This window comes from Protopterus annectens, chromosome 5.part1 (genome assembly GCF_019279795.1).
Source record: "Protopterus annectens isolate FY-2018-M chromosome 5.part1, PAN1.0, whole genome shotgun sequence".
Taxonomy (NCBI): Eukaryota; Metazoa; Chordata; order Ceratodontiformes; family Protopteridae; genus Protopterus; species Protopterus annectens.
In genome coordinates this window covers 563,559,983-563,584,795 of record NC_056736.1, presented here as the reverse complement: position 1 = coordinate 563,584,795, position 24,813 = coordinate 563,559,983, and the positions used below count along the sequence as shown (strand labels likewise).

At 43.2% G+C, this 24,813-nt stretch overlaps 1 protein-coding gene across 3 annotated transcripts in view; it reads left to right on the top strand.

Moving 5' to 3' along the window:
• SAP18 (Sin3A associated protein 18) overlaps positions 1-24,740 on the top strand; it is a 235,448-nt gene extending 210,708 nt beyond the window's left edge. For all 3 annotated transcript variants that reach the window (XM_044073182.1, XM_044073184.1, XM_044073183.1), the window contains exon 4: positions 23,975-24,740. In XM_044073182.1, coding sequence (XP_043929117.1) covers positions 23,975-24,137 — 163 coding nt within the window. In that variant the 3' untranslated portion in view covers positions 24,138-24,740. The remainder of the gene's footprint in view (positions 1-23,974) is intronic.
• Positions 24,741-24,813: the final 73 nt, after the last annotated feature.

Sequence of the window (24,813 nt, the reverse complement as noted above, 5' to 3'; positions counted from 1 at the left end):
TTGGTGAGTTTATCAATAATACCCGAATGGGGAATGGTGTCAAATGCTTTAGCAAGGTCAAGGTAAGCCGTGTACACCTCCTTTCTCTTATCTATAGCCTGAGCAACTATCTCAGAGGACCACCAGTTTCAGGAGACATGATCTGCCCTTGACAAAGCCGAACTGTGTGGGGTCAAGTGTTTGGAGGTGCCCAATCTCTCCATTTACGAGTTCCATAATGATTCGCTCCATTGCCTTACAGATCAGACTGGTCAGGCTTATTGGTCGGTAGTTCCCAGGGTCAGTTGTAGGCCCACCCTTGTGCAGCGGAACCACCATTGCTGTGCGCCATTCTATGGGCACATATCCTGTCGAGAGGCTGAGACTGAACAGAGTATTCAGATGCGGGGTTAATTCACTTTGGAACTCACGTATGACACAGCCCGGGACACCATCTGGTCCCATGGAGACAGTGTTTTTAGCTTTAGATAGAGCCTTATTAACCAACGTATCAGTAATAACTGGAGTTGCACAATCCCCTGGAATAGTAATAGGCTCTGTAGGTGGTGGGGGGGGGGATTTGCACTGAACCTGTCAGCCAAGATGTTGGCAATGTCAGTGGGGTCAGTGTATTTTGTTCCATTTTGTACTAGCTCAGAACAGACCTGACCATTGCCATTTAGGTTTTTGACGTAACCATAGAAGGCCTTATGGTTATCCTTGGCAACTTTCTTTTCGAAATTAGCTTTAGTTGACTTGATGAGGGCCCTCAATTTTATTACTAAAGCTGATCAGGGAAGATTTTTCTACTTGAGATTTGGCCTTTTTTTGTATAAGTCTCCTCTTTTATCGTATAGATTGCTTAAGGCCGGGGTCCACCAGACTGGTTTCCTTCTCGCTTGAGGAAGGAATCTGTGCTTTATTTGGGATAGCACGGTCCATGCAGTCCTGAAGATGTATATAAAGTGCCTTGATGTAGGATTCTGCATCCTGCATATCATTATCCTTCTGCAGGGGGAGAGAAGATTTCCACTTCTGATGCAAGTAGTTTGAAGTTTGCTTTGGAAAGGTTTTTTACAATGGTTTCTTTGACTGGGGTGGTGGAGGGGTGATGATGTCTAGGGCTATCAGTTTGTGGTCTGATCTGACCAGAGAGGGAGTGATAACGGGTGTGGTACAATGGGTGCCCATATTTGTGATGACTAAATCCAATATGTTCCCTCTAGTGGGAGAACATACCAGTTCGAGGGCATTTGAATTTATAAATTCAACGAACCGCTGGGCATAGGAGTTAGAACTTTGGTAGTTCACCCAGTCTATACCAGGGTAGTTGAAATCGCCCAAAATGATGGTGTTGGGTAGGACCTTTATATTTTCCAATGTCTCAAGGAATGCCGAGTGAGCATCTTGGGACATGGGCGATCTATAACAGGCTACAACTTGAAATGTGGTTTTGCCTGCTGATAGTTGCACATGGATGATCTCTGGGGCATCATGCTGTGCCACTAACCTGGAGATGTGGGTATCCTTGATGGATATGGATACACCTCCGCCCTTTGTACTGTGATCCGGTAGCTGAGGCCGGAAGGTATGATATGAATTGTAACCTAGTAGTGCTGGAGTGCTCTCTGGAGCCTTGAACCAGGTTTCCGTCACTGCACAAACATCGATTTTCTCCATACTGAGGAGTGCCTCGAGTGTGTGCATTTTGAGGTTGAGACTTATGGCGTTGAGTAGCATTACCCTTAGTTTTTGGTTACCTGTGCTGGTTACAGTGGTTGGTTTGTCCTTTGAGCCTTGCCTAAAAAAGGCACTATGGGGACGGCAAGAGCCTTGGCCAGTATTCGAAAGCCTAGGGGTGACAGGTGCAAACCATCTCTGGCGAAACAGCGAGGCTGGTCTATCATGTCGTCCCAGGCAGACACTGGATACCCTTAGAATGACACCAGAAGCTTAGCCAATTGTTGAAATTGATCATTTTTGTCTTTGTATTATGGTATCATTCTAGGTGAAGGTAGTATGCTACTCAAGGTCAGGGTCATACCAGCTTGGGCTATATGATCAGAGAGCTCCTCAATGTCTCTTTTCATGTAGTCCAGGGAGGTACGTCTTAGATCATTCACACCAACATGTACAATGACAGCGTCATACTTGTACTTGTTCTGGAGTGACCTAAGTGCCTGTGCTATGTGGCAGATCCTAGCACCCGACATGCAGCTGACAGTAACCTTTTTGTTCAACCTGGTGAGTGGAACATCTGTGTGCCTTACTATAGAGTCTCCTAGAACTAGCGTGTTGGGTATGGTGTTTTGCCTTAGGGGCTGTCGTGAGGCACACTGCTGAGGTGAATTATGTGTTTTTTGGCTTGTGTTTGGAGGTGCAGGTTGCTTACTTGTCTGCTTTGGAGGGCACGATTTCTTTTTTCAGATTTGCACCTAGTGCCTCCGAATATGTTTTTATGTATTTATGTGCATGTTTTGCCGGTGCTTGTTTTGTAGATCCATGTGTGACTGGTGGTGTGATGCTAGTGTCTCTCTTCTCCTCTTGACTGTCTGTTACAGTCATGGGTTGTGAGCGCTTAGCCTCCAGTCTGGCTGTGTATTTGCATCTCTCAAGTGTTTGTGTCTAGAGGGAGGAGAGGGTTGTCTGTATACATGAGGCAGTTGTGCCATTGCCTCAGGATGCCCAATTCCACCAGCTGAACTGGAGAGTACACCTGAAGCTGACCTCTGGACATGTTTGGAAAATTAAATTTCACCTGTCTTGCGGACAATCAAGGGTCTTATGCTGTATTAGAATAGTGCTGTTTAGGAGATTTGGACAAGTGCTGATTTGGGTTATGCAAGTTCTGCAATAAGAGCAGTTGATCTGAAGCACTTGAGTTGTGGCTTGCCTAGTTCTAAGGGAAAATTTGCAGTGCAGACTTTGTGGAGCCAGGAATAGTATAACCCAGCTAACTGGCGCTGCCCAACGCTGCTCTGTGCGCAAGACCGCGCAAAAAGAGAGTTGCAGAGTTTTAAGAGAGAGATCAAGGAGTTTGGAATTGACCCAAAATGGCCAATACAACTACAGTTTCTAGGCAGTAACCACTCTTACAGGGACAGGCAGGCTGCTCAGTGTTAACCACTGCCACTGGTGAACACAGAGATTTCCGTTTAGCCCAAGTAAGCACTGGCCTCCAAGAAACTTACAAACGGTTCAGAACAGCAACTCTGTAACTGAACTTTTTTTAAATTATAGAAAGTGGGAAAATAGCAAGATTTTTTTTTTGTTTTTGTTTAAGGATAGCAGACACACACAAGTAGCAAACTAGTCAGAACAGTGCAATAAATGACCCCAGCACGTGTGTGCTAGGCCAGAGGCAGGTAAAATGCAATTTTAAGAAAAAAACATGGGGTGGGGGCTGTACTTGGCCAGATTTCTTCAGAGGGAAAAGAGCACCCAGTGGTTTATCTCAGTCATAGGCTTCAACCCAGGGAAGCATGCTATGCAGCTGTAGAAAGGGAATGTCTAGCCATAGTGTGGGCACTGCAGAAACTTCAGTCTTATCTTTATGGAAGGAAATTCACTGTTATGACAGATCACAACCCCCTAACATGGTTAAACAGAACCAGCCAGCAAAATGCCAAGTGGCTACGATGGAGCCTGGGGTTGCAAGCATATGATATGTCCATGCAGCACCGCAGTGGGATTAGCAATGCCAGTACAGATGGGCTCTCAAGACAGGTAACTGGGTAAGGTATACTCAGATGTAACTTCCTCGAGCAGCGTTTCTCAAGGGTCACTTGAAAAATTAGCTTGAGTTCTCTGGGGGGGGGGGGGTGTATGTGAAGATAGGTAAAGGCTACCAGCCTATCATCTGTAAATATTAATGTAAACCACAAGCTTGTTGTTTTAAATGGTAAAAATAGTGTTACATGTGGAACTGGAAAAAAATGTAACAGTGCACTCTACTGACCAAGTAAATCATATTGTGACCTTTTGATGTTAAAAACCCAGAGCCAGTAAGTGAGGCATCCTGCCTATTATTTAAGGCCAGAGTTAATGGCCAGAATTTGCATGCATAAATGTCCTTTATTGCTCTGGTTTCTGCCCATTGGTGAAGAATGTAAATCTAGTTTCTGCTAGCCTGGGAACCCAGGGAAGTGTGACGAATGATGTAATGTGAACCAGGAATGTGATTTTAAAAACGGAGAGAATCAGAGAGCACTAAGTATTTTTGTTTTGACTATCCAACTCAGCAGCACTATCTCTTGCTCTATATGTAAGTTATTTTAGACTTGTGTTTTTCTTAGAAATAGCTAGAAACTAGAACAATTAGACTGTTTTTCTGTGATGTCAGAACTGTACTACTGAATTATTTTAATTATTTCTCTGTGATCTCCAGACTCTTGACGAGCACTGTGTAGTAAAAAGTATGGTCTTGTGTTTTGATTATGTGTTAAATATTTTTAAACCCTTTCAACTGTGGGTGTTTTTGTAGAGATAATTTAAGCTCTTTAGAGTACTTGCATGCCTTTGGTAAAATTGTACAAAGCCACTCTAATAGCTTTAGCTCTGGGCTATACTACCAATTGTAAAATAATATTGCACAGTAATAATTGGACACCCTTTTAAGGGCCTTTGAGTAGCTGATAAATATTAGTGGGTGGTGGCAGCTGGTACTACCGTATAGTCTGGGGAAAAGAGGCACAGCTAGAGGTCCTGTGCCAGCCTTTCCCAGGCGTGTCTGTGTGGTTGTATAAACTCTTCTCAAAGTGTGTGTGTGTCAGCTACTTGAACAGGGGCACGAAGCACTGGTTGGACAGAGAGGATGCTGGAGGTCTTAGCTTGCCCACTAGGCAGAGATCTGGACCCTCTAGCTGTGCCAGTGGGGAGTCTTATTGGGGACCCGGAGAGCAAGTGAGCGACCAGCCTGGGACTGACTGTGATCTCTGTGTGCTTTTAAGGGAAATTGCACTTTACTGTGGTATTTGTTATCCTTTCCTCCTATGCGAGACACCCCTCACTGGTGTTAGTGGTGAGGATTTAGGCTCCTTGATTGCTGGGCCAAGGCACTGGCATCACAGCCCTAATCAACACTGTGAAAATCATCTTTGGTCCCTGAGACCTCTTCAACTTGAAGACAGTACCACAGTCATGTGGTACATCAATGAGCAAGGGAGAACCAGGTTTTGCAGACTAGCTATATTAGCTTACGTTATAGCTTCACTGCACAGTCTCACTCTGCAAGCATCCTACATTGTCAGAGCAAAAATGTGTGGCACACAAGTTGAGTAGGACAAGGGCAAACCCTCACAAATGGAAACTAGGTCTTCCAGGATTTGAACCATATTTGCTGCCTCTGAGAACAATCTGGTGGCAAGATTCTGCTCCAGGTCTTCATGCCTTTTCCTTTTCTGTATGCTTTTGTATCCGTACTACTGAGATCCATTGTGGTGACTTCCTTTTGGCCCAGACAAGGGTGATTTCCCCCTTCTTTTGGAAATTCCAAGGGGCAATTTCCACAAGCTTCCTCACTGAGTGGATCTATTCACACAAGGTCAAGGGTGTTTGATGTACCCCAACCTCCATTAACTTCAACTGACTACCTGGAAGATGGGGGTATTAATTCCCTTTAGGCACCATTTACTGAGGACGTGTAGCAGGTACTAATGGATACAAGAAAGCCTGCCACAAGAAAATCTTATGTTAGCAAATATAAGAATTTTTCTAGTTGGTGTCAACATCATAACCAGTACCCATTCAGACCTAGTTTTTCTGGTTTTACAATATTTGTGTGATTTACTGTCCTGTGGCCTTTTTTAATCCCCATCAAGGTTAATTTTTATCTTCCATGTCAGCATGTCTGCCCATGGGTCCTTTTCTTTCAATGTAGACTGATCTCATAAATTTTTGGAAAGTGGTTTTGCATAAGAGGCCCCCAAGAATCTTGGTAGCCCCTCCTTGGGATCTTAATTTTATGTTGAAGAAACTAGCACCTACTCTATTTGAACCAGTTAATGTGGCTCACTTGAAATTCTTGGCATGGAAAACTGTTTATTTGATTAATTGCTCTGATCTTTGCAAGAAGATTATCGGAGTTGTAAGCTCTTATGGTAAGTCGGTCTTATTTCATTTTCCACAGAGATGGGGTTTCAGTAACAAATTTATTCTTTTTTTGTCTGAAGCGGTATCCACATTTGCTTTAAGACAAACTATCCATCTCTGTTTTTTTCCTGAACTTAAAAATGAGAGAAAAATGAGAGAAAAGATGCTCCATACCTTTTTATATCCACAGACAACTCTGATACTATCTTTACAAAACTAAATATTTGGGTAATTTGTTCATTTCTTGTGAATGTAAGAGGAAGGGACAACCTGTGTCAATACAGACTATTTCCAAATGTTTCTGGAGCCTGGTCCTCTATATGTAAGTTACAAACCTGATTCATTCTCTAGGTCTAAATCATGCTTTGCTAGGACCATTCTCCAGGGACTCTTGGACCCTTCACCTTCTACCTCCCAAGTATAGCCAGCTAGAGTAATTTACCCGTGTAGTTTGGGCTACTGTAGCAGTGAACAGTATTATGAACATAGCACAGTTTTGTATAGATAAACTTATCATAATGGTAGATATTTCAAATGATTACTGCTGCAGTAGGCCACTATCTCCCTCCATTCCCCCTTTTTTGGTGTGCTGTTTATGCCAGGTTGTGGACATTTATTTATTTTATTGTTCTTAGCATTGTTTTTCAGGGCTCAGCTTCTCTGTGTCTGTTGGTATGAAAGCTCTGACTGCTTGGCACCCAAACCTGCCTTATTACTCAGGTCAGCTTAAGGTGACCAATGTTGAAGCTGGTTGGCTGTTATGTTGGCAGAATGTAACCCATATAGCCAAAGCTACTACTGCAGTGATCATTGTGACATCTACTGTTATGGTAAGTTTACTTGCATGACTGCACTGTCTTCTTCATTTAGTTCCAGCTGCCTCTGCAGGGTTAAAGTACGTCTAGTGGGGTTAGTGGCCATTGCATCTGCTCAAAAAGATTTTTGAATTGCTAGCCTTTTCTGCTAAGCCTTCATATTTAAGACCCCAAGAAAGCAGTGTTTATTCAAAGCATCACCCTTTGGTTCTGCTAAAAATGGCTACAGATTTTAATATTGACCCAGTACATCAAGCCTGCCTGTTTTCTTTCATCAGTCTACTAAAAGAAAGGAAACTTTTCTGTACTGTGTAGATGTCGAAAGGCAGTTTAAATTCTGAGAGACCAGGACCATTTTTTTAAATCAAAGATGACCAACTGTTTTATCACCTGTGCAAAGACCAAATTGGATAAGAGCCTTTCTAAGCCAGCTTTTTACAGGTGGCTGTCTAGTTATATTGAGTTTTGTCACACTGAAGTGATTTCTTGATGTTTGCGTATGCATGAATGCATACGAGTTAAGTGTCATGATACATTTCCCCCTTGTTAATGCTTACATTTATAGATTCTTAAATTAATAGATATTCCAAGGCCACTGAACCCTATGACCATTTACTCCTTGCCAGTCAACTCCCTCGGTCCATCTTTCTCCAGGAGGACCTTATCAGTCAGTCCTGTAGTAAATGTGTGGATATCCATTCAGTCATCTAGTTTGTTTAAAGGAAAGTAGTGAGTCACACTGCCTACCGTGCAAGGGAGGGTTTATTCCAGAGGTTTTGGAGCCACTAGGTTACAAATCTCTCTTTACAGTGTTTTATCTGTCTGTTGAAGACCTGTGTCGTCGTTCTAGTACTGTTGAGGATAATGGTCTTGCTTGAGAAACAGGAGTTCCAGGCCAGCCAGTTCCGTAATGAAGTGAGAGAGACTGCAGGAAAGGAAAGTGCTTGAGCTCATGTTCTTTGAAAGGGAACACCTTGTTAACCTTGTAAAGGATATTAGTGATGAGACCATGGTAGGCTTTAGGTACCAGATATATTCCTCTTCTAGGTTTAGGTTTGATTGACAAAACCAGCCATTTGTATTTAGTATATAGATCTCTTGGAGAGGTGAATGGAGATAAATGTTCTACTGTGGTGGAATACAGTAAGTCTCATAATGCATCATCTTTTAATAGGGCCCTGGTGTTGGAGATCAATTTTGATTCTTGTATGACTAAGGACTTTATAAAGAGTTGTGAAAGGTTAAGACCAATTGTAGGGAAAGAACTAGCATTTATATATAAAAGGATGAAGAACATGAAAAATATTGTTGAAGGAGCTGCAAAAGTTTCTAACTCTAGAGTTGTTGGTAGGGGTACTAGAAAATATGGTGTCTGTAATTAGCATAAATCTGTGAGGCTGATTGCCTCACCCGTAAAAATACATGAAATAGTACTGCATTTCCATCAAAAGGGAATTATAATATGAAGGGCATTGTTTATTTGATTATCTGCTTAGTATGTCGGGCATTTTATTTGGCAAAACCAAAAGGGTGTTGAAGTGTATTTATGAGCATAATTATGATATTAAGGGCAACTCCAACAATAGTCTATTTAAGCATTCTGTAAAATGTAGAGAGTTCTACTGTATTTTAGGGAAAAAAAATCAACTTAACTCTAGAGGGGGTTCTTGGGAGGACAAGATAGATTGTAAGGAATTGTTTATGGCAGTTTGAAACTGGATGGCATGCATTTACCTAGTCTAAATGAACATATGTCGCTATTACCAGTTCTCAAACAAAGGGCAGCTCAACTTTGACATATCCTGCTACACTTGGTTTTTATCAACTTATTTTTAAATTCACTAGTCCCTAATTGTTGTGAATTTTTATAAACATTATCACATGCATACTTATTTTATATATATTTATTGTTTAATATATATTGTACATATTTGTTTATAACGTTCTTGTAACGTCTTACAAGTTCTTAATGAGTTTTAAGGTACTGTGTGGCTTAAAATTGTAAATGTACCTTTAGAAATCTGCTTTGAACTTGTTTTATTGAAATTGTCACTTGTGAGGGTGATAGGTTTTATAAGGTTCAAGTTTTCAACACCACTTGTTCTGATGAAGTCCTACTTTGGTGTTTGGATGAAAAGCTGTGTACATTTTATTTTATGCTTTAATGTTCTGTATGGATTGCATTAAACTGCTTTGTGAACTTATTTTGTAGTTTGGCTACTCAGTGGCTCCTATCCTTACCTGGTGTACTTTGTTCAAATAATGAAGTTTAGCCTTAACCCTCCTGATAGTAACAATTGTCCCAAATTGTCAGCTGCACCCACAGGCATTATTTAACATAAAATGATAACCATGGTATAGCATGTGCTTCTACTTAAACTTGTTGCTGTCTGTTCTTGTCTAATCTTTATTTTGTTCCCAGATTTGAAAATCAGCTTGTATGCTTTCAGAAAACATTTAGCTTTTAGGCTCAAGAAAAAGTGCACTGGCCATCTTTAAATAAAACTAAACTGTACACTGTTCCAGTAAATGCATTGAAATGGTAGGTGCCATGAAAGCTGCCATCTTTTAGATCCTACGAAAGCTATCTCTCGCTCATTTCCAGTAATTTCAAACTTCATTTTTTACTAAGCTGTTTGCTTTCTAATCTTTTTAATTTTACAGTTCCCTTAGCAAACAATGCCCAGAGCTTTGGAGGTGTTCATCGTGCATACAGCTGCAGTCATAACAGATGGGTTCTCCTGCTGTCAGGCGGGTCCTCGGTCGGCCGAATTCCAGATCTAGGTACGGTGTCGGTTGTCGTCGCTTCTTCCTTGACGTCAGTGCGACAGGGGTATAAAAGAACCAGCCGACGCCATTTTCTTCAGTCTTTCTTGCCGCGCGGTGCCCGAAGCAGAAGCAGTTTGCAAGTGCCGGTTGGCCAGCTCCTGAAATTACGAAAATTTTGCAACTGAAGTAGTCCTGAAAGCTAAGTACCCCGTTGGGGAAACTTTTCTTGCCTCAGACCGATGTCAGACAAAGTTAATAATTGTATTTCATGTGGGAAGCAAATACCGCATAAGGATTTTCATTCCCTCTGCATTCCTTGCTTGGGCCCAGACCACGACGTTTTGGCCTGTCGTTTTTGTGCTACATTCAACAAACGCACCATGAAGCGTCGGGCGGAGTTCGCCCAGCACTATTTTGGCAAAAAGTTTAGCTATATTATGTCGGATACTCAGACTCCAGTTTTGTCTAAAAAACGCAAAGATAAGGACCGACACACGAGGTCTGCGGCCTCTACCGACACCACGCCAAAGTCGACTACAGGTGGTCCGGTTCTCAGCGAGGCGCCTACGCAGCCCCTGCCTACCGACGACACTTCATTGGCGGTGTCTTCTGTGCCTGAGGTCGCAGGCTCCTCTGCCCACACCCCGATTACAGATACCAAAGCCACTCTTGGTGGTGAAACTCAAAATGTAGACAGGTCTGCCTCCTCTCAAGGTGTCTTCAGACCTTCCTCTTCTTTTTCCATCAAGGCTTTCACTAAGTCTAAAGCAGCCATGCATTCAAAGAGACCAGCTACACAGGGCCCTTCTCCAGGCCCCATGCCTAAAAAACGGATGCTTAAAATGGCTGAGGATTTAATTACTCTTATCAGGGGTTCTCAACCCCCCCCCCCTGGAGAAAAGGCCCAGAGTGGAGGAAGAATCCCCCTCCTCTGACCAGGCCCCCATTATTTCAGAGCACTCGGATGAACATTAACATTCTTACTCCCCTTTTGAAGATTCTGATGCAGAGGAGTCCATTCCCTCTGTCTCCCCCCCCCCCCCCAGAGGATTACTCATTTGGGGAAACCTTGCATACCTTAAGGGAACACTTCCACTGGGAAGGCCAAGAGTATTCAGATTCCAAGAAAAGGCTTAGGGATTTTCTCTTGCTACCTCAGCACAGGCCTCTGGCTATACCTCCTGTCTTAGACCTACTAGATGATGTGTATTCGGAGGCCTGCCTTAACCCGGATTCTTTACCTCCAGCCCCAGGCAAGCCTGACAGGTACTACCAGGTTCCTGACTCACACCAATTTCTATACAAAAGCCATGCGGCTGACCCAGAAACTATCTCATGGAGCCCCAAGGGAATTAAGGCCTCCACTGCTAAAAATCCATTACCTTCCGTGAGAGATTTCAGATCTTTAGAAAGGTGGGGGGAAAAGGTATACACCTCGGCCACCTTAACCATGAGGGTATTAAACTGCCAGTTCCAAAAGTACCAACAGTTTCTGTTATCACACTTGAGAAGAAAAATGTCACAACCTGAACAACCAGACTTGAAGGAGTTGCAGGATTTGATGCATAGTGCAGAACAAGTGGGTAAACATACCTTGCAATGTGGTTTTGATGCTCTAGAGGCCTCATGTAGAGCTGCTGTTACAGGATCAGTCATACGTAGACATGCCTGGCTCAAGGAGCAAACCTTACCAGATCATGTCAAAGCTAAATTGCTAGATGCCCCTCTACAAAAGGATGTATTATTTGGTGTTGAAGCTGAGGAGGTATTAAAGAAAATGGGGGAAAAGGCTAAATCAATGCAAACAGTGAAAGATTTTCTACAGGTACAACCTCCACGTTTCAGTAGAAATTGGCCTTCCAAAAATTGGTCCTTTCCAGCCACGGACAGACCCCAAAGAGGTAGATACAGGCGCCCGAGGGGCAGAGGGCAATCTCAAGGATCGTTTAGAGGCAGACAATGGCAAGCTCCTACACAGAGGTGGTGAGGATAGTTCGCAGCCATTCAGAAAGCAAGCCCAATGACTTTCCACTTTGCATGCCAAGCAAGGTTCAAATGGCAGCACCCTTAGGCGGAAAACTGGCATTATTTTCGAAAAATTGGCATATTGTCACAAAAGACAAATGGATCCTCGGCATTATAAACAGAGGCTACAGATTCCATTTTCACACCCTTCCAAAAATGAGAGGCATGCCAAACCTGCCACACAATCAAAGGGCAGAGGCACAAAGACAAATTTCAGATCTCATGGACATGAAAGCTATTCAAGAAGGTCAAGGTTTTTATTCCAGACTATTCCTGGTACCAAGGAAGGGAAAAGATTGGAGATCTATTTTGGACCTATCCATCCTAAACACATTTTTACTCGTACCAAAATTCAAGATGCTCACATTGCATCAGCTTCTTCCCATGCTGGGCAAGGAGTCTTGGCTGGTAACATTGGACCTCAAGGAGGCATACTTGCATGTCCCAATCAGACAAAATTGCAGAAGATACCTCAGATTTCTTGCAGGTTCAACCCATTATTAATTCTCTGCATTGCCCTTTGGCTTATCTACTGCGCCCAGAGTATTCATGAAATGCCTGGCATCAGTAATTGCCTACTGCAGACTTCAAGGGATACAAATATACCCATAGTTGGACGACAGCAAGCACATACTTCTGAAACATCTGGCTTTTGTAATAATGTTCTTGAATTCTCTGGGATACACAGTCAACAAAAATAAATCAAGGCTAATACCCTCTCAGAAAATAATTTTCCTGGGTGCCAACTTGGACACAAACACCCAGATGGCCTACCTCACGCCAGAGAAACCGGGGCAACTAACTCAGTACTTCAGAAAACTAGCAAATTTCACCAGGCTGACTGCAAGGAAAATCCTGCAGACTCTGGGATTCATGGCATCTTGCATCCTACTAATCCCATGTGCAAAGCTGCATATGAGGAAACTTCAATGGTACCTGAAAAACCTATGGTCTCAACACAGCCACAGTTTGGAAGCAATAATACCACTAATTCCATGTCTTCAAAAGGAATTTCTGTGGTGGGCTCAAGCATGCCAAACAAACACAGGTCTCACATTCTGCAATCCTCAAGCAAATCAAGTCATCACAACAGACGCCTCGGACTATGCCTGGGGGGCGCACCTGACATATCGGTGCATCCAGGGCAAATGGTCCCAAAAAGAAAAGCACCTTCACATCAATCAAAAGGAAATGCTAGCAGTAATAAATGCTATTATAGCTTTCAAAGACCTTCTGCATCCAGGTCAACTATTGATAAGGACAGACAACACCACAGTAATGTGGTACATGGGAAGGAACCCATTCATACCCCCTATGCAGGCTGGCCATGTCACTTTGGAACATGGCTCTGGAATTACAAATCGAACTTCAAGCACAGTACTTGCCAGGCAAGGAAAACACGATGGCAGACAACCTAAGTAGAAATATGACAGATCCACACAAATGGAAGTTGCATCCTCAAGTTTTTACAGAGATAATACAAGCATGGGGAAGGCCAGACCTAGACCTCTTTGCCTCTCACAAAAATCACCAATTGACAAAATTCTGTTCAAAGACTTTTCATCTACAGACCTGGAGAGTGGACGCTCTCTCAGTTGGACAACAATGACAGTTTATGCCTTTCCACCTCTTCCTCTGCTGCCCAAAGTTCTATTAAAAACCAGAGCAGACAGACCAAAGATGATTCTCATTGCTCCAGACTGGCCAAGACAGCACTGGTACCCACTCCTGAGGAGCCTGACGCATTCCCCACCATGGATCCTACCTCTAATGCCTCTTCTGACTCAGCACAGCTTCAAAACTCTTCACAGTCAGCTGAAAACACTCAATCTGGCCGCATGGAAGATTCCATAACATCACAACAGACCCTACTCTCCAAGGAGAGGTGCAGGATGTCATTTTGGAGGCCAGAAGGCCGTCTACTAGAAAAGCTTACTCCGCAAAATGGAAATGGTTTTGTGCCTGGAATGAGAAAAAGGGCCAGAATCCTGGAAAACTGAATTTACCTCAAATATTACAGTATCTAGCTGAGCTGCTAAGCAGTGGACTTTCATTTTCCTCCATCAAAATCCATGCCTCAGCCATTTCTGCAGAATACAACACTGATCCACCTTTATTCTCTCACCCCCTCTTAAGACAGTTCCTCAGAGGGGCTAAGAATATAAAACCCCCAAGGAAACAACCAATACCTGCTTGGGACCTCAATTTCATTCTAGAAAAGCTGACCTTGCCTTCTTTTGAGCCAGCTGCCTCAACAGATTTGCAATATTTGTCCTGGAAAACAGCTTTCCTTCTGGCTATCACCTCAGCTCGCAGGGTATCGGAACTACAAGCCCTCATGGCTGTGCAGCCTTTTATCATCTTCCATCAGGACAGAGTTTCCTTACGAACCAACCCGTCCTTTATGCCAAAGGTGGTATCCAGGGTAACTTTGAATCAGGCTATCCACTTACCTACCTTTTACCCTAATCCTCAAAACAAAGGGGAGAGACTACTACTTTCCTTGGACATCCACAGACAGCTGCGTTATTATTTGGACAGAACAAAGCCTTTCAGAAAAACAGAACAGCTCTTTGTGTCCTATGCTATAGGAGCTCAAGGGAAGCCAATTTCCAAACAGACAATCTCAAAATGGATAGCCCACTGCATACGCTTTTGTTACTCTCTTCATGGTAAAACTGTACCTGCAGGCATCAGATCTCACTCCACAAGGGCCACAGCTACCTCTGCAGCTTTCCTCAGAGGAGTTCCTACCAAAGATATTTTGGAAGCAGCCACTTGGAGTTCTGTGCATACCTTCTCCAAGCACTACCACCTACCATTATACTCCAAAACTAGAGCAGGCTTTGCCACTGCAGTCTTGCAGGGTATCCTGGCTCCTCCTAGTTCCACCTAGTGCCTACCACCCCTTTCTTAGCTTTGGGATTCTACCCATCTGTTATGACTGCAGCTGTATGCACGATGAACATAGTACAGTTTTGTACCTACCGTAAATGTAGATGTTAGAGTGCTAATACAGCTGCAGTCCAGGTTTCTCTCCCTCCTTCCCCTCTTGGGACAGGCCTATTTGCTAACACCTCCTCATACAACCTGATTGGGGTATTCATTTATGGTGTATTTGCTTGCAACTACTGTATTTTGATTATATTGAATTGCTTTATTACATAAATTTATGTATTGCCTTCCTTCTGGGGGCACCTGACATCTGGGGCAAGAAAAACTGAAGAAAATGGTGTTGGCTGGTTCTTTTATACCCCTGTCGCACTGATGTCAGGGAAGAAGCGACGACAACCGACGCCGGACCTAGACTTTGGAATTTGGCCGACCGAGGACCCGCCTGACGGCAGGAGAACCCATCTGTTATGACTGCAGTTGTATTAGCACTCTAACATCTACATTTATGGTAGGTACAAAACTGTACTGCCTGCACCTCTATTCGGTTTGGTCCTTGGAAACATAAGAACAGACTCTACAGCTGCACACTTCTCAACTCTCACTGAATATTTGCTAAAGGAAGACATTTCATTACATTCACAGTGTGTTCTTATTTTTAAACTTCACATGGTTATGCAGTAAAACTTATTAGATCAGGCCAAGGGCATTAATTCAAACATTTGCCTATGCAAAAGTAAGAAATCATCTCAACTCTACATACATTATAATTGGTGCACTTTTAGACCCCATCCAACAGCATGAGATTATAGCATATTAACTTGAACATGCTTTTGTCAGTCTTCTCTTCATACATTGTAATGAAATGCCTACATTTCATAAAACTAAAGTGTTTATCTTTATCACATCCTACAGTCACTGAAATTACTTTGATAGTAAATGTTTTATACAAATGTTTTTAACTTTCTACAGATATTAAGAACAAAATTGTTTTACTTGGCTACTTTTTTCCTTTTAGTATCCTTCCTAACCTTGACATGATGTGGGGTAAACCTTTTAGTCCCTCCACAAGTGTAATAAAGTTAACAGAAGTCCAGTCTTTCTCGGACACTTTTTTTCTGGTAAAGCTGTATTTCACAAATATGATGGATACTTTTTAATCTCACATTTATTCAATAAATTCAGTGTTGGTGGTGGTATTCCTCTTTATCTCCATCTGCTAACCTCAGACTCCTGTTCAAGTCCAAGGTACTCCTGATTTATTAACGCCTCTGCTTTTTTCTGTGTCTCAAGTATTTTTCATTGGAAAGGGTTTCACTGGCAAAGTCTTTATGATCATTGTTATCAGAAGAGTAAGAAATGGAGCCCCTTTATTTTGATGGCTCACTTTTTGGACAAATGTTTCTATTCCCTCATTAGCCTGTTCTGCATTAAAAATGACTTTGATCATTCAGGAAAAAATATTCTGAAAACAGCTGGATACAGAAGCTTTAATCTCTGTCCTGACTCGGCATTCCCTGATTGCTGAGATAAATTTGCTCCTATTTTGTCTGTTGTACATAGAGCATTTGTGGAAAATGATTACTCAGTCTCCAGTCTTAATACTTTACCCTTCTGCCATAATTTTGCCAAGATCAACTCTTTGTGATGGTATGATTGCATCTTTACCAGTACAGGTCTTGGCTGCTTTCTCATGGCCAGGTTTGGAGCATACACACAGTATGCCCATGGCACACCAGCCCAGTTGCTTACTTCTGCATTCTTAAGATTAATAGTCTGTTCCTTCCAGTTTCTCTGGTAAAGCAGAAAATCTGATCTGATATTGTTAATCCTCATTCATTCCTTACACATGAGTATCGGTTCCGAGCTCGGAACTGAGCCGGCCATTTTCCAAGCAGTAGTCAGCTTCAAACTCTCGAGCTAAACTCTTAACCACAATCCCCTCTCCCTGTTACCTCAGATTTCGTTTGCTGCGTTGCCATCTAGTCGTGTCAAGCTACTTCTCTTGAACTAAGTACAATCAATTGTTGTTTAATTGCTTTACAAATTACTTTTCCGTCAGAAAAATTGATATCTTATTGTCTTACCCTATCGCATCTAGCATTAATAATTTCCTCAGGGTTTTTTTTCTGTTTTTTACTTACTACTTTTGCTGCGAGGTATTTTCTCTTTACCATCGTTGGTAATCCTTTTCCCTTTTCTCTCTCATACCTTTGGGTACTCTTGTACCATTGTTGGCACTTTTGTATTAATATGGCAGATAAAAAAGGTAGTCCAGGGTTTAAGCGGTGTTCTGATTGTGGACACAAACTGCCTACTTCTGATGCACACTCTGTGTGTTTGTTTGGGAGCGTCACATTTATCTGTTGAACCACCCTGTACTATTTCTGACAACTTTTCTAAAAAAACAAGCTGATACTGAAGGGACTTTTAAAGTCTCCCTTTTCAGAGGCTATTTCTGGGTCGGAGGTCTCAACCCCTCCTAAAGCCCATAAGAAAATGGATGTTTCTACGAAGGTTAAATCCTTGGCTTCACCAACCAAAACCTAAAAAGGCTAAATTTTCGGCTCCGGAGCTCTCTGTCAGCCCCAGTGCTTTCGGTGCCTAGACCTTCTGCACCGAGGCCTTCGGCTTCATTAGTGATTTTGGCTCCATCCTCTCCTGCAGCCTTTTATATATCGGCACCGAGGGGCTCCTTGGTTCAGACCATTACCACTGTATCAGCACTGACCGTTCAGTCGGCGCAGACCTTGACCGCGTCGGCTCCGAGATCTTCCTCGGAACCGAGGCCTTTATTGTTGACTCCAGTTTTGTCGGGTTCCAGCTTCGGCACTGACAACTACTTCGGCACTGATCCCTGTGTCGGCGCAGACGATGACCTCTGCACCGATTACTTCTTCGGTGTAGACAGCCGTAGTCCAGTCTTTCTCGGCACCGTTGTCCTCTGTGCAGTCAGATGAGATGGGCACCGAGTCTGCCTCTTCTGTGGACAGGCCTGTTTCTTCCTCAGTCTCCGTGAGGTCCACTAGAAGCCTTTTCGAACATGTGTTGCGTCTTGTGGACCAGGTACTCTTGGCCAGAGGTATCCCAGCCAGAGGTATCCCAGCCCTCAGGAACTATCCTTCCTTGGGAGGTGATCACCCATCTCCAAAGACCTCTTGTTATTCTCCTTCATTGCCTTTGAAGTCCGTGGATATAACACAGTCTTCCCCTTCTGCGGTTCTCTTTATGGATCTCACTAAGGAACCGCAGTTGCCTTCGTGGCAGAAAAGTTTTGCTACAACCCAGGATGTCAGCTGTGACACGCATAGCTTGCTGCTCCACAGCCATTCAGGGACTCCGGGTCGGCAGGCTGAGCCACTTAGGGGAGGGGTGACCCCTACCCTAGACATATACTCTTCGGCTGAAGAAGACTTTCGCTGCTGCTGGCGATACTGGACTGTCTATACCTCCGCCCTCCTCTGGTACACTGGTTCCACAAGTCGTATCTAGTAGACTCTGGGTGCAAGGGCCGCAGGACATATTCCCTCAGGAATCCTCTTTTCTGCTGTCTTCTCCAGCTCCTCCCGCTGAGGAGGTCCACCGGAAAAGTTTGTGTAAGAGGAAGCACATGGACTCCACAGAGGAGTCCCTCACCAAAGACACAGATTTCGATGAGGGGGAAGGATCCCTCAGTCACCCTCTTGAGGTATCCTTTGGCAATATCCTCGAAATCCTGAAACAGGTGCAGTCCTCTAATCTGACCTCTGAGGAATCTGTGTTCCTGCAGGCCTTTCCCGCCCGGCCCCCTACCTCCTGGGTTACTCCACCTGCCAATGAACTTTTCCGGCTCATCGTGCAGCGTGCTTGGAAGGCTCCTGATACCGTCAAAGCTATTCCCCGGAGGCCAGATAAGATCTTGTCCCCTCCTGCTTCGGATCCCCATTGGTCCAAAGGTCTTCCTATGGATGCTTTGGTGGTGGCGGCCGCAACAAAAAAGGATCTGGCAGAAGAAGAAAGCCAGACTGTCCATCCACCTAAGAGTCCCGGGCCCTGGCCAGGATAGGGAAGCGCACCTTTGCTTCAGTGACCTTAGATATCAGGTCCCTGAATTATATGGCACATTTCACCAGGCTTCAAAGGGATCTGGTTTCTGAGCTCTCTGAAACCTTGGCTGGTGCCGTGTCTGAGGTCCGTGATAAAGTGGCCCCTCAGCTGGCCACCATTGAATCTATATCCATCTCCTCTATGTGACTGATATCTCACGCATCAGAAGGAGCAGCTAGAGCAGCGGGTTCAGCTGCGGTCTTGAGACGACACGCCTGGATGCGCTTCTGCAACTTCGCGGAACCCTTTACGCCTTCTTTTCTTAATGCCCCCATTGAGCTCTCCTCGTTGTTTGGGCCCAAAGTTAAAAGCACACTGGCCAGATGTGAACAGGACAGGAAGACCCTTTCTGCTGTGGGTGTCTGTTATTCTTCCCCTCAGCGTGCTTTCTCCCAAAACAGTGGGAAGATATGGTTCAAGAAATCTCGGGGTCCTTTCCGTGACACACAGGTTGAGTTCTCCCCCAGAGGCAGTGGGGGAAACTCACAGGGTAGATGCTCCTTTCGGGGCAGAGGGGGACCGCGTAACCAGGGATTCTTTCCCCAGTCAAATCTACCAGCGCTCCTGAAGAGCGGCCCAACTCCTTTCCTCTGGAGGTGGTTGGGGGACGTTTCTCCTTGTACCCGGCTAACCATCACCACCGATTCTTGGGTACAAAGGATAATAACCAGAGGTTTATCCTATCCCCTTTGATCTTTGTCCCGTCCCTTCAAAAAATCTTCCTGACGTTCCACCCAGTCAAAGGGAAGAAGCAGCACTAGAGATAGAAAAGCTGCTAAGAAAGAGTCATCCAGATAGTCCCCCCAGACCAGATAGGATCCAGATTCTACTCAAGACTATTTTTGGTGCCAAAGAAAACTGGGGACTGGAGACCAATTTTGGATCACAGTGCATTGAACAAGTTTGTGAGAGTACAAAAATTCCAGATGGTCACAATACAGTCTATCCTCCCGCTTTTGGAAAAAGACGATTGGATGTGCTCTATAGATCTTCAAGATGTGTACTACCACATAAAGGTGGTGGACAGGCCATCAAGAAGATTTCTGCGCTTCCGTGCGGGAGCCAGTCACTACCAGTTCAGAGTACTGCCCTTCAGACACTCTGCAGCCCCCAGAGTGTTCACAAAGTGCATGAAAGTTGTCACAGCTCACTTGCGACTTCAAGGATTCTAGGTGTTTCAATACCTAGACGACTGGCTCATTTCCACCCCCACCAGTCATCTACTGGAAAAAGCCCTGGCATACTCTCTCCTTGCTGCTCAAAGGCTAGGCATAACCATAAACTGGCAGAAATCCTATCTCCTCCCATCTCCATCGACAGAATTCATAGAGGCCATCTTGGACGCACAAAACTGCAGAGCTGCTATTCCAGAGCACAGAATACTAAGGATAAAGCAACAACTAATTCCAGTCCTTTCAAAGGAAAAATTCACGGCTCACTCTGTTCTACAGCTGTTGGGTTCCATGGCAGTTTCCATCACCATTGTTCCCCTGGCCAGGTTTCACATGAGGCTTCTACAATGGCTACTGCTCACCCAATGGTATCCTTCTAAGCATCCTCTTTCAGCCATGATTAGAGTAACCCACAGGTGCAAACAGGATTTAAATTGGTGGATGACACACAATCTAATGGTCTCGCCCCTTCTCCCCCCAGCAACCCAAGGCCACAGTGACCACGGACGCCTCCCTGATGGGGTGGGGGGGGGACTATGTCAGGGACAGACAGTCCAAGGCACTTGGTCCCAGCTGGAGGACCATCTGCATATAAATGTTCTAGAGCTGAGGGCAGTGCTTCTGGTATTGAAAGCATTCCATCTCCTGCTGGTATTGAAAGCATTCCATCTCCTGCTGCCGTCTGGGAAAATTGCAATTCAATCCGACAACATGGCAGTGGTCTGGTACATCAACAAGCAAGGTGGAACCAAATCTTACCCCCTTTGTCGAGAGGCCATGAGGATATGGCAGTGGGCGATGGCTACCAACTGTTTTCTTCTAGCAACGCACATTCCCGGGAGTTCCAACGTGATAGCAGACAGACTCAGCAGGTGCATTCTTCAACCTCACAAGTGGTCCATGAATCCCTTGATAGCGGTGGAGATCTTCCACTGCTGGGGCCGTCTTTGCTTCCTCGACCAACTACAAATGCAGCAACCGCTTCACCTGTATTCCCCCTCCAGGACAGTCACCCAGGGACGCTCTAGTCCACGATTGGCCCTCTGGTGGTCTTTGCGCATTTCCACCCTTTCCCGAGTTTCTGAAGAAAGCTCGGCGGTTAAAGAGCAAGGTGATATTCATAGTGCCATATTGGCCTCTACAGATTTGGTTCACCTACTAGATCGACCATGGATTCTCCATCCAACCCCGGAGTTGGTCTCACACCCACAGAACCTGATTTCATCCCAACCTGAACAGCCTGAAGCCAACGGCTTGGCTACTCCAATTCTCATGATTGCCAGGCAGAATGATCTTTCTTTACCCAGTACGTAATATTCTCATTGCTTCTCATAAGTCTTCCACTAGAATTACTTATCTGAGCAAGTGGAAAAGATTTACCTGTTGGCTGAAAGATAAACAAGTAGACCCCTTTTCAGCACCAGTGTCGTTAATATTAGACTATCTGGCCGACCTGTTTCAGCTGGGTCTATCGGCCTCTACCATTAGAGTTCATTTGGCTGCAGTTTCTAATTTTCATGAGGGTGTCCAAGATTCCTTTCTTATGTCCCATAAATTGTGCAAGACCTTCATAAATGGTGTGAATCATCCGAAGCCACCTTTTAGAGAACCTATTCAACCATGGGATTTATCGTTAGTCTACAGGCTCTGACAATGGCACCTTTCGAACCAGCCTCTTCTTGCGACCTCAAGTATTTGTCATGGAAAACCTTGTTTTTGGTCCCTATTACTTTTGCCAGACGTATTTCTGAACTTTAAGCTTTATGTATCAAGAGTCCATACTTGATTTTTCATAGAGATATAGTGTCTGAGAACTAATCTGTCATTTCTGCCTAACGTGATCTCTGAAATGTCCATTAATCAAGCCATTGAATTGCCAGTTTTCTTTCCCAATCATTCAAACAGAGGACAGTATTGCCTACATACCCTAGATATACACAGGCAAATCCGTTTTTACTTAAACAAGACTAAACCCTTTCGTAAATCTGACCAGTTATTTTTGGCCTTTTCTGGACCTAGATTAGGATCTGCTGTTGCTAAGGTCACATTAGCTAGATGGTTGAAGGACTGTGACCTGTATTTACACACAACATAATATTTCGTTGCCTACTACCATGAAAGCTCATTCAACAAGGTCAGTGGCAACTTCTGCTGCCTTCCATACCAGAGCTTCTTTACATGACATCTGTGCAGCTGCAACTAGGGCTACGCCTCATACCTTCATCAATCATTACAAATTGGATTTGGCCTCCAGGGGAAGAGCATCTTTCGGTTCTATGGTGCTCAGGAATGTCCTTCCATGAGATCCTCCCAGGAATAGAGGTAGCTGCGGAATCTGTCCCATGAGTAAGGAATGAACGAGGATTAACAATATCGGATAAAGAAGTTATGTCTTACCGTAACGTTCCATCTGTATTGTTGATCCTCGTTCAGTCATTACAACCCTCCCTTCCCGCTCCTGTGGTTTCTAGCGGATCTCAACATCCGGTGTTCTCAGTTTATTTGACCAGAAGTAGCCTCTACCTTTTTTTAACTTACAAACTCAATCTGAGGTAACAGGGAGAGGGGGATTGTGGGTAAGAGTTTAGCTCGAGAGTTTGAAGCTGACGCGAGCTTGGAAAATGGCCGGCTCTGTTCCGAGCTCGTAACAGATACCCATGCGTAATGACTGAACGAGGATCAACAATACAGATGAAATGTTATGGTAAGACATAACTTCTTTTTTTTCTCTTTGTGCTCTGACCTCTTAATTGTACCATGTTTTGAAACACCTCTTCTTGAGCAGTTTTGTACTCTGCCAGCCTTTTCATTTCCTTTCTGATTTTTGCAGTTTTATCAGTTGATTGTGTACAACTGTTTAAAGCTTCTTCCATTTCCCCTTCTACTTTTGTTATTTGAGTCAATTTACCCCTTTTAATGTTTCATTTATGTTAGTCAGCTCTGAGCACATTTGATTTATTTTTTCCTCTAAATTACTGGAAACTGTCTCTTGTACCAAAGCTGGAACTTGAAGCACTCCAAGATTCTTCCCAGTTAGGTTTCTCCCTGTTTAATAGTGGATTCTCTTTCAGGCTCTAAAAGTTTTATTCTTTTCTGGCGTCCGGGCAGTGAACTTACTAGCTGCTTCTTCTTTTTTCGGCTTTTCCCGGTTAGGGGTCACCACAGTGGATCACCTGTCTGCTCATGATTGGCAGTAGAGTTTTACAGTGTCGAGTTGCCAGCCCGGCACCCAACCGAATTTTACTAAAACTGACAAAATTGCTAACCTTTATCTTGGTTTCTTTTTTTTTCACAGTAGCAGAGCTGAAATTAAGCTGTTGGATCAGTGTGCAGCCATCTTGGAAGTGGTTTAAATGCATTAAAATTGTAATGTATCAGAATTTAAGTTAGTGAAAGAAAATGTTGAGGCTCTTTAAATTGTTTAATCATTTCTTCAAAACAAATGAAATTTTGAGTATTTATATAGAATATATGAATTTCAAACATTTTGTACTTGCATGTGGTTTCCTAGTATACTAAAGAATTAATGATGTAATTTGTTACTTATGGAGTGCCATTGTTTTTCTTTTAATATGGTGCATATGGATTGTTATTAGGAGGATAGAGGTTAATCTGCTATGGGTTGAAAGATTGTAATGCTGCCAGTAGTACAAGAATTTATACTTTTGTGATGATTTTAAGGGAATATGAAATGGCAGTTAAGTAATCCCTACAGTTAATGAAATTAACTTGATTGAAGTTTTGACCAAAAAATTACTTGCAAAGACTGGTCCAGTAGTTCCAGTATGCAAACACATTTGTTTTGGTTTAAACAAAGTACTGTATTTAAAATAACAGAAAAACGTGTCAAACTTTCATCACAGTAGATTTAATCAGATCTAACAGTGCCAGCAAATAACCCTTATTTATAAGAAGCCATTCGATGGTCTTGTTTTTAATATTCTATTTTTGACATAACATTCAAAACCTGGTGTTACTGTTGCAGTTAATTAAATCTGCCAACTTAACCCCTTTACTTTCTCTAGTGTATTACTGTCTCTTTCATGTAAACAAACAAAAAAATCCTCCAAATATTTTTTGTTTGTTCTGACCTGTTTTAATTTGATTATATTGTTTAGTAATTTGTTTAATGATTTTTTTTTTCAGAGTGAAAGAAATAGGCAGTACTGTATCTGGAAGAAAGGGTGCAGATGATTCTATGACATTACAATCACAAAGGTTCCAGATAGGAGACTATTTGGATATTGCGATAACACCTCCAAACAGAGCACCAATGCCTCCACAGGCAGGACGCATGAGACCATATTGAATACCCAACGTACATCTACCTGTCATGACTTGCAGCATATTATTTCATTAACTGATTATTCATACCACAGTTTCTCTTCATACTCTCCCCAGGAAATTGACGTCTGTGCATCACCTGTAAACCTTACTGAGCAATTTTATTTTCTTTAGCTTTGAAAGTTATACACACACCTTTCATTGTTGTTATGCCATTTCCTTCAGTTTTATTTGTGCTTCAGTTTCTGTCATTGACTACAGTATTTGTTAAGACTTAAAATATTTGTATATTGCAGGTGAACATGGCAGTCATCTGGATTAAATCTGTGGCACACTTGTTATTCTCTGAAGTTTAAGGTCTGCAAATATTAACACAGAGTACAGGATAGGGTATTACGAGAGAAAAGGAATTTATAATATTGACTGGAATGTCAAGATATTTTTGTCACAGTGTGATATAATATTTTAATTATTTTTTTGACCACTGTTTTGAAAAGTGACTTTCCTTTTGAGGGGAAGAGAAGCATTCTTTTTCATACTGTATAAATGCACATTTTGTTCACATGCAAAAGTGGCAGTGTAGTTTTGTAGTATTTTACATAAAATAAATGTGTACTGTTTTCAGTAATTTGTTTCTAAATGCAGTTTGTCAGTAGTTAATAACACACACATATATATATATATGCGACTTCCAAGATGCC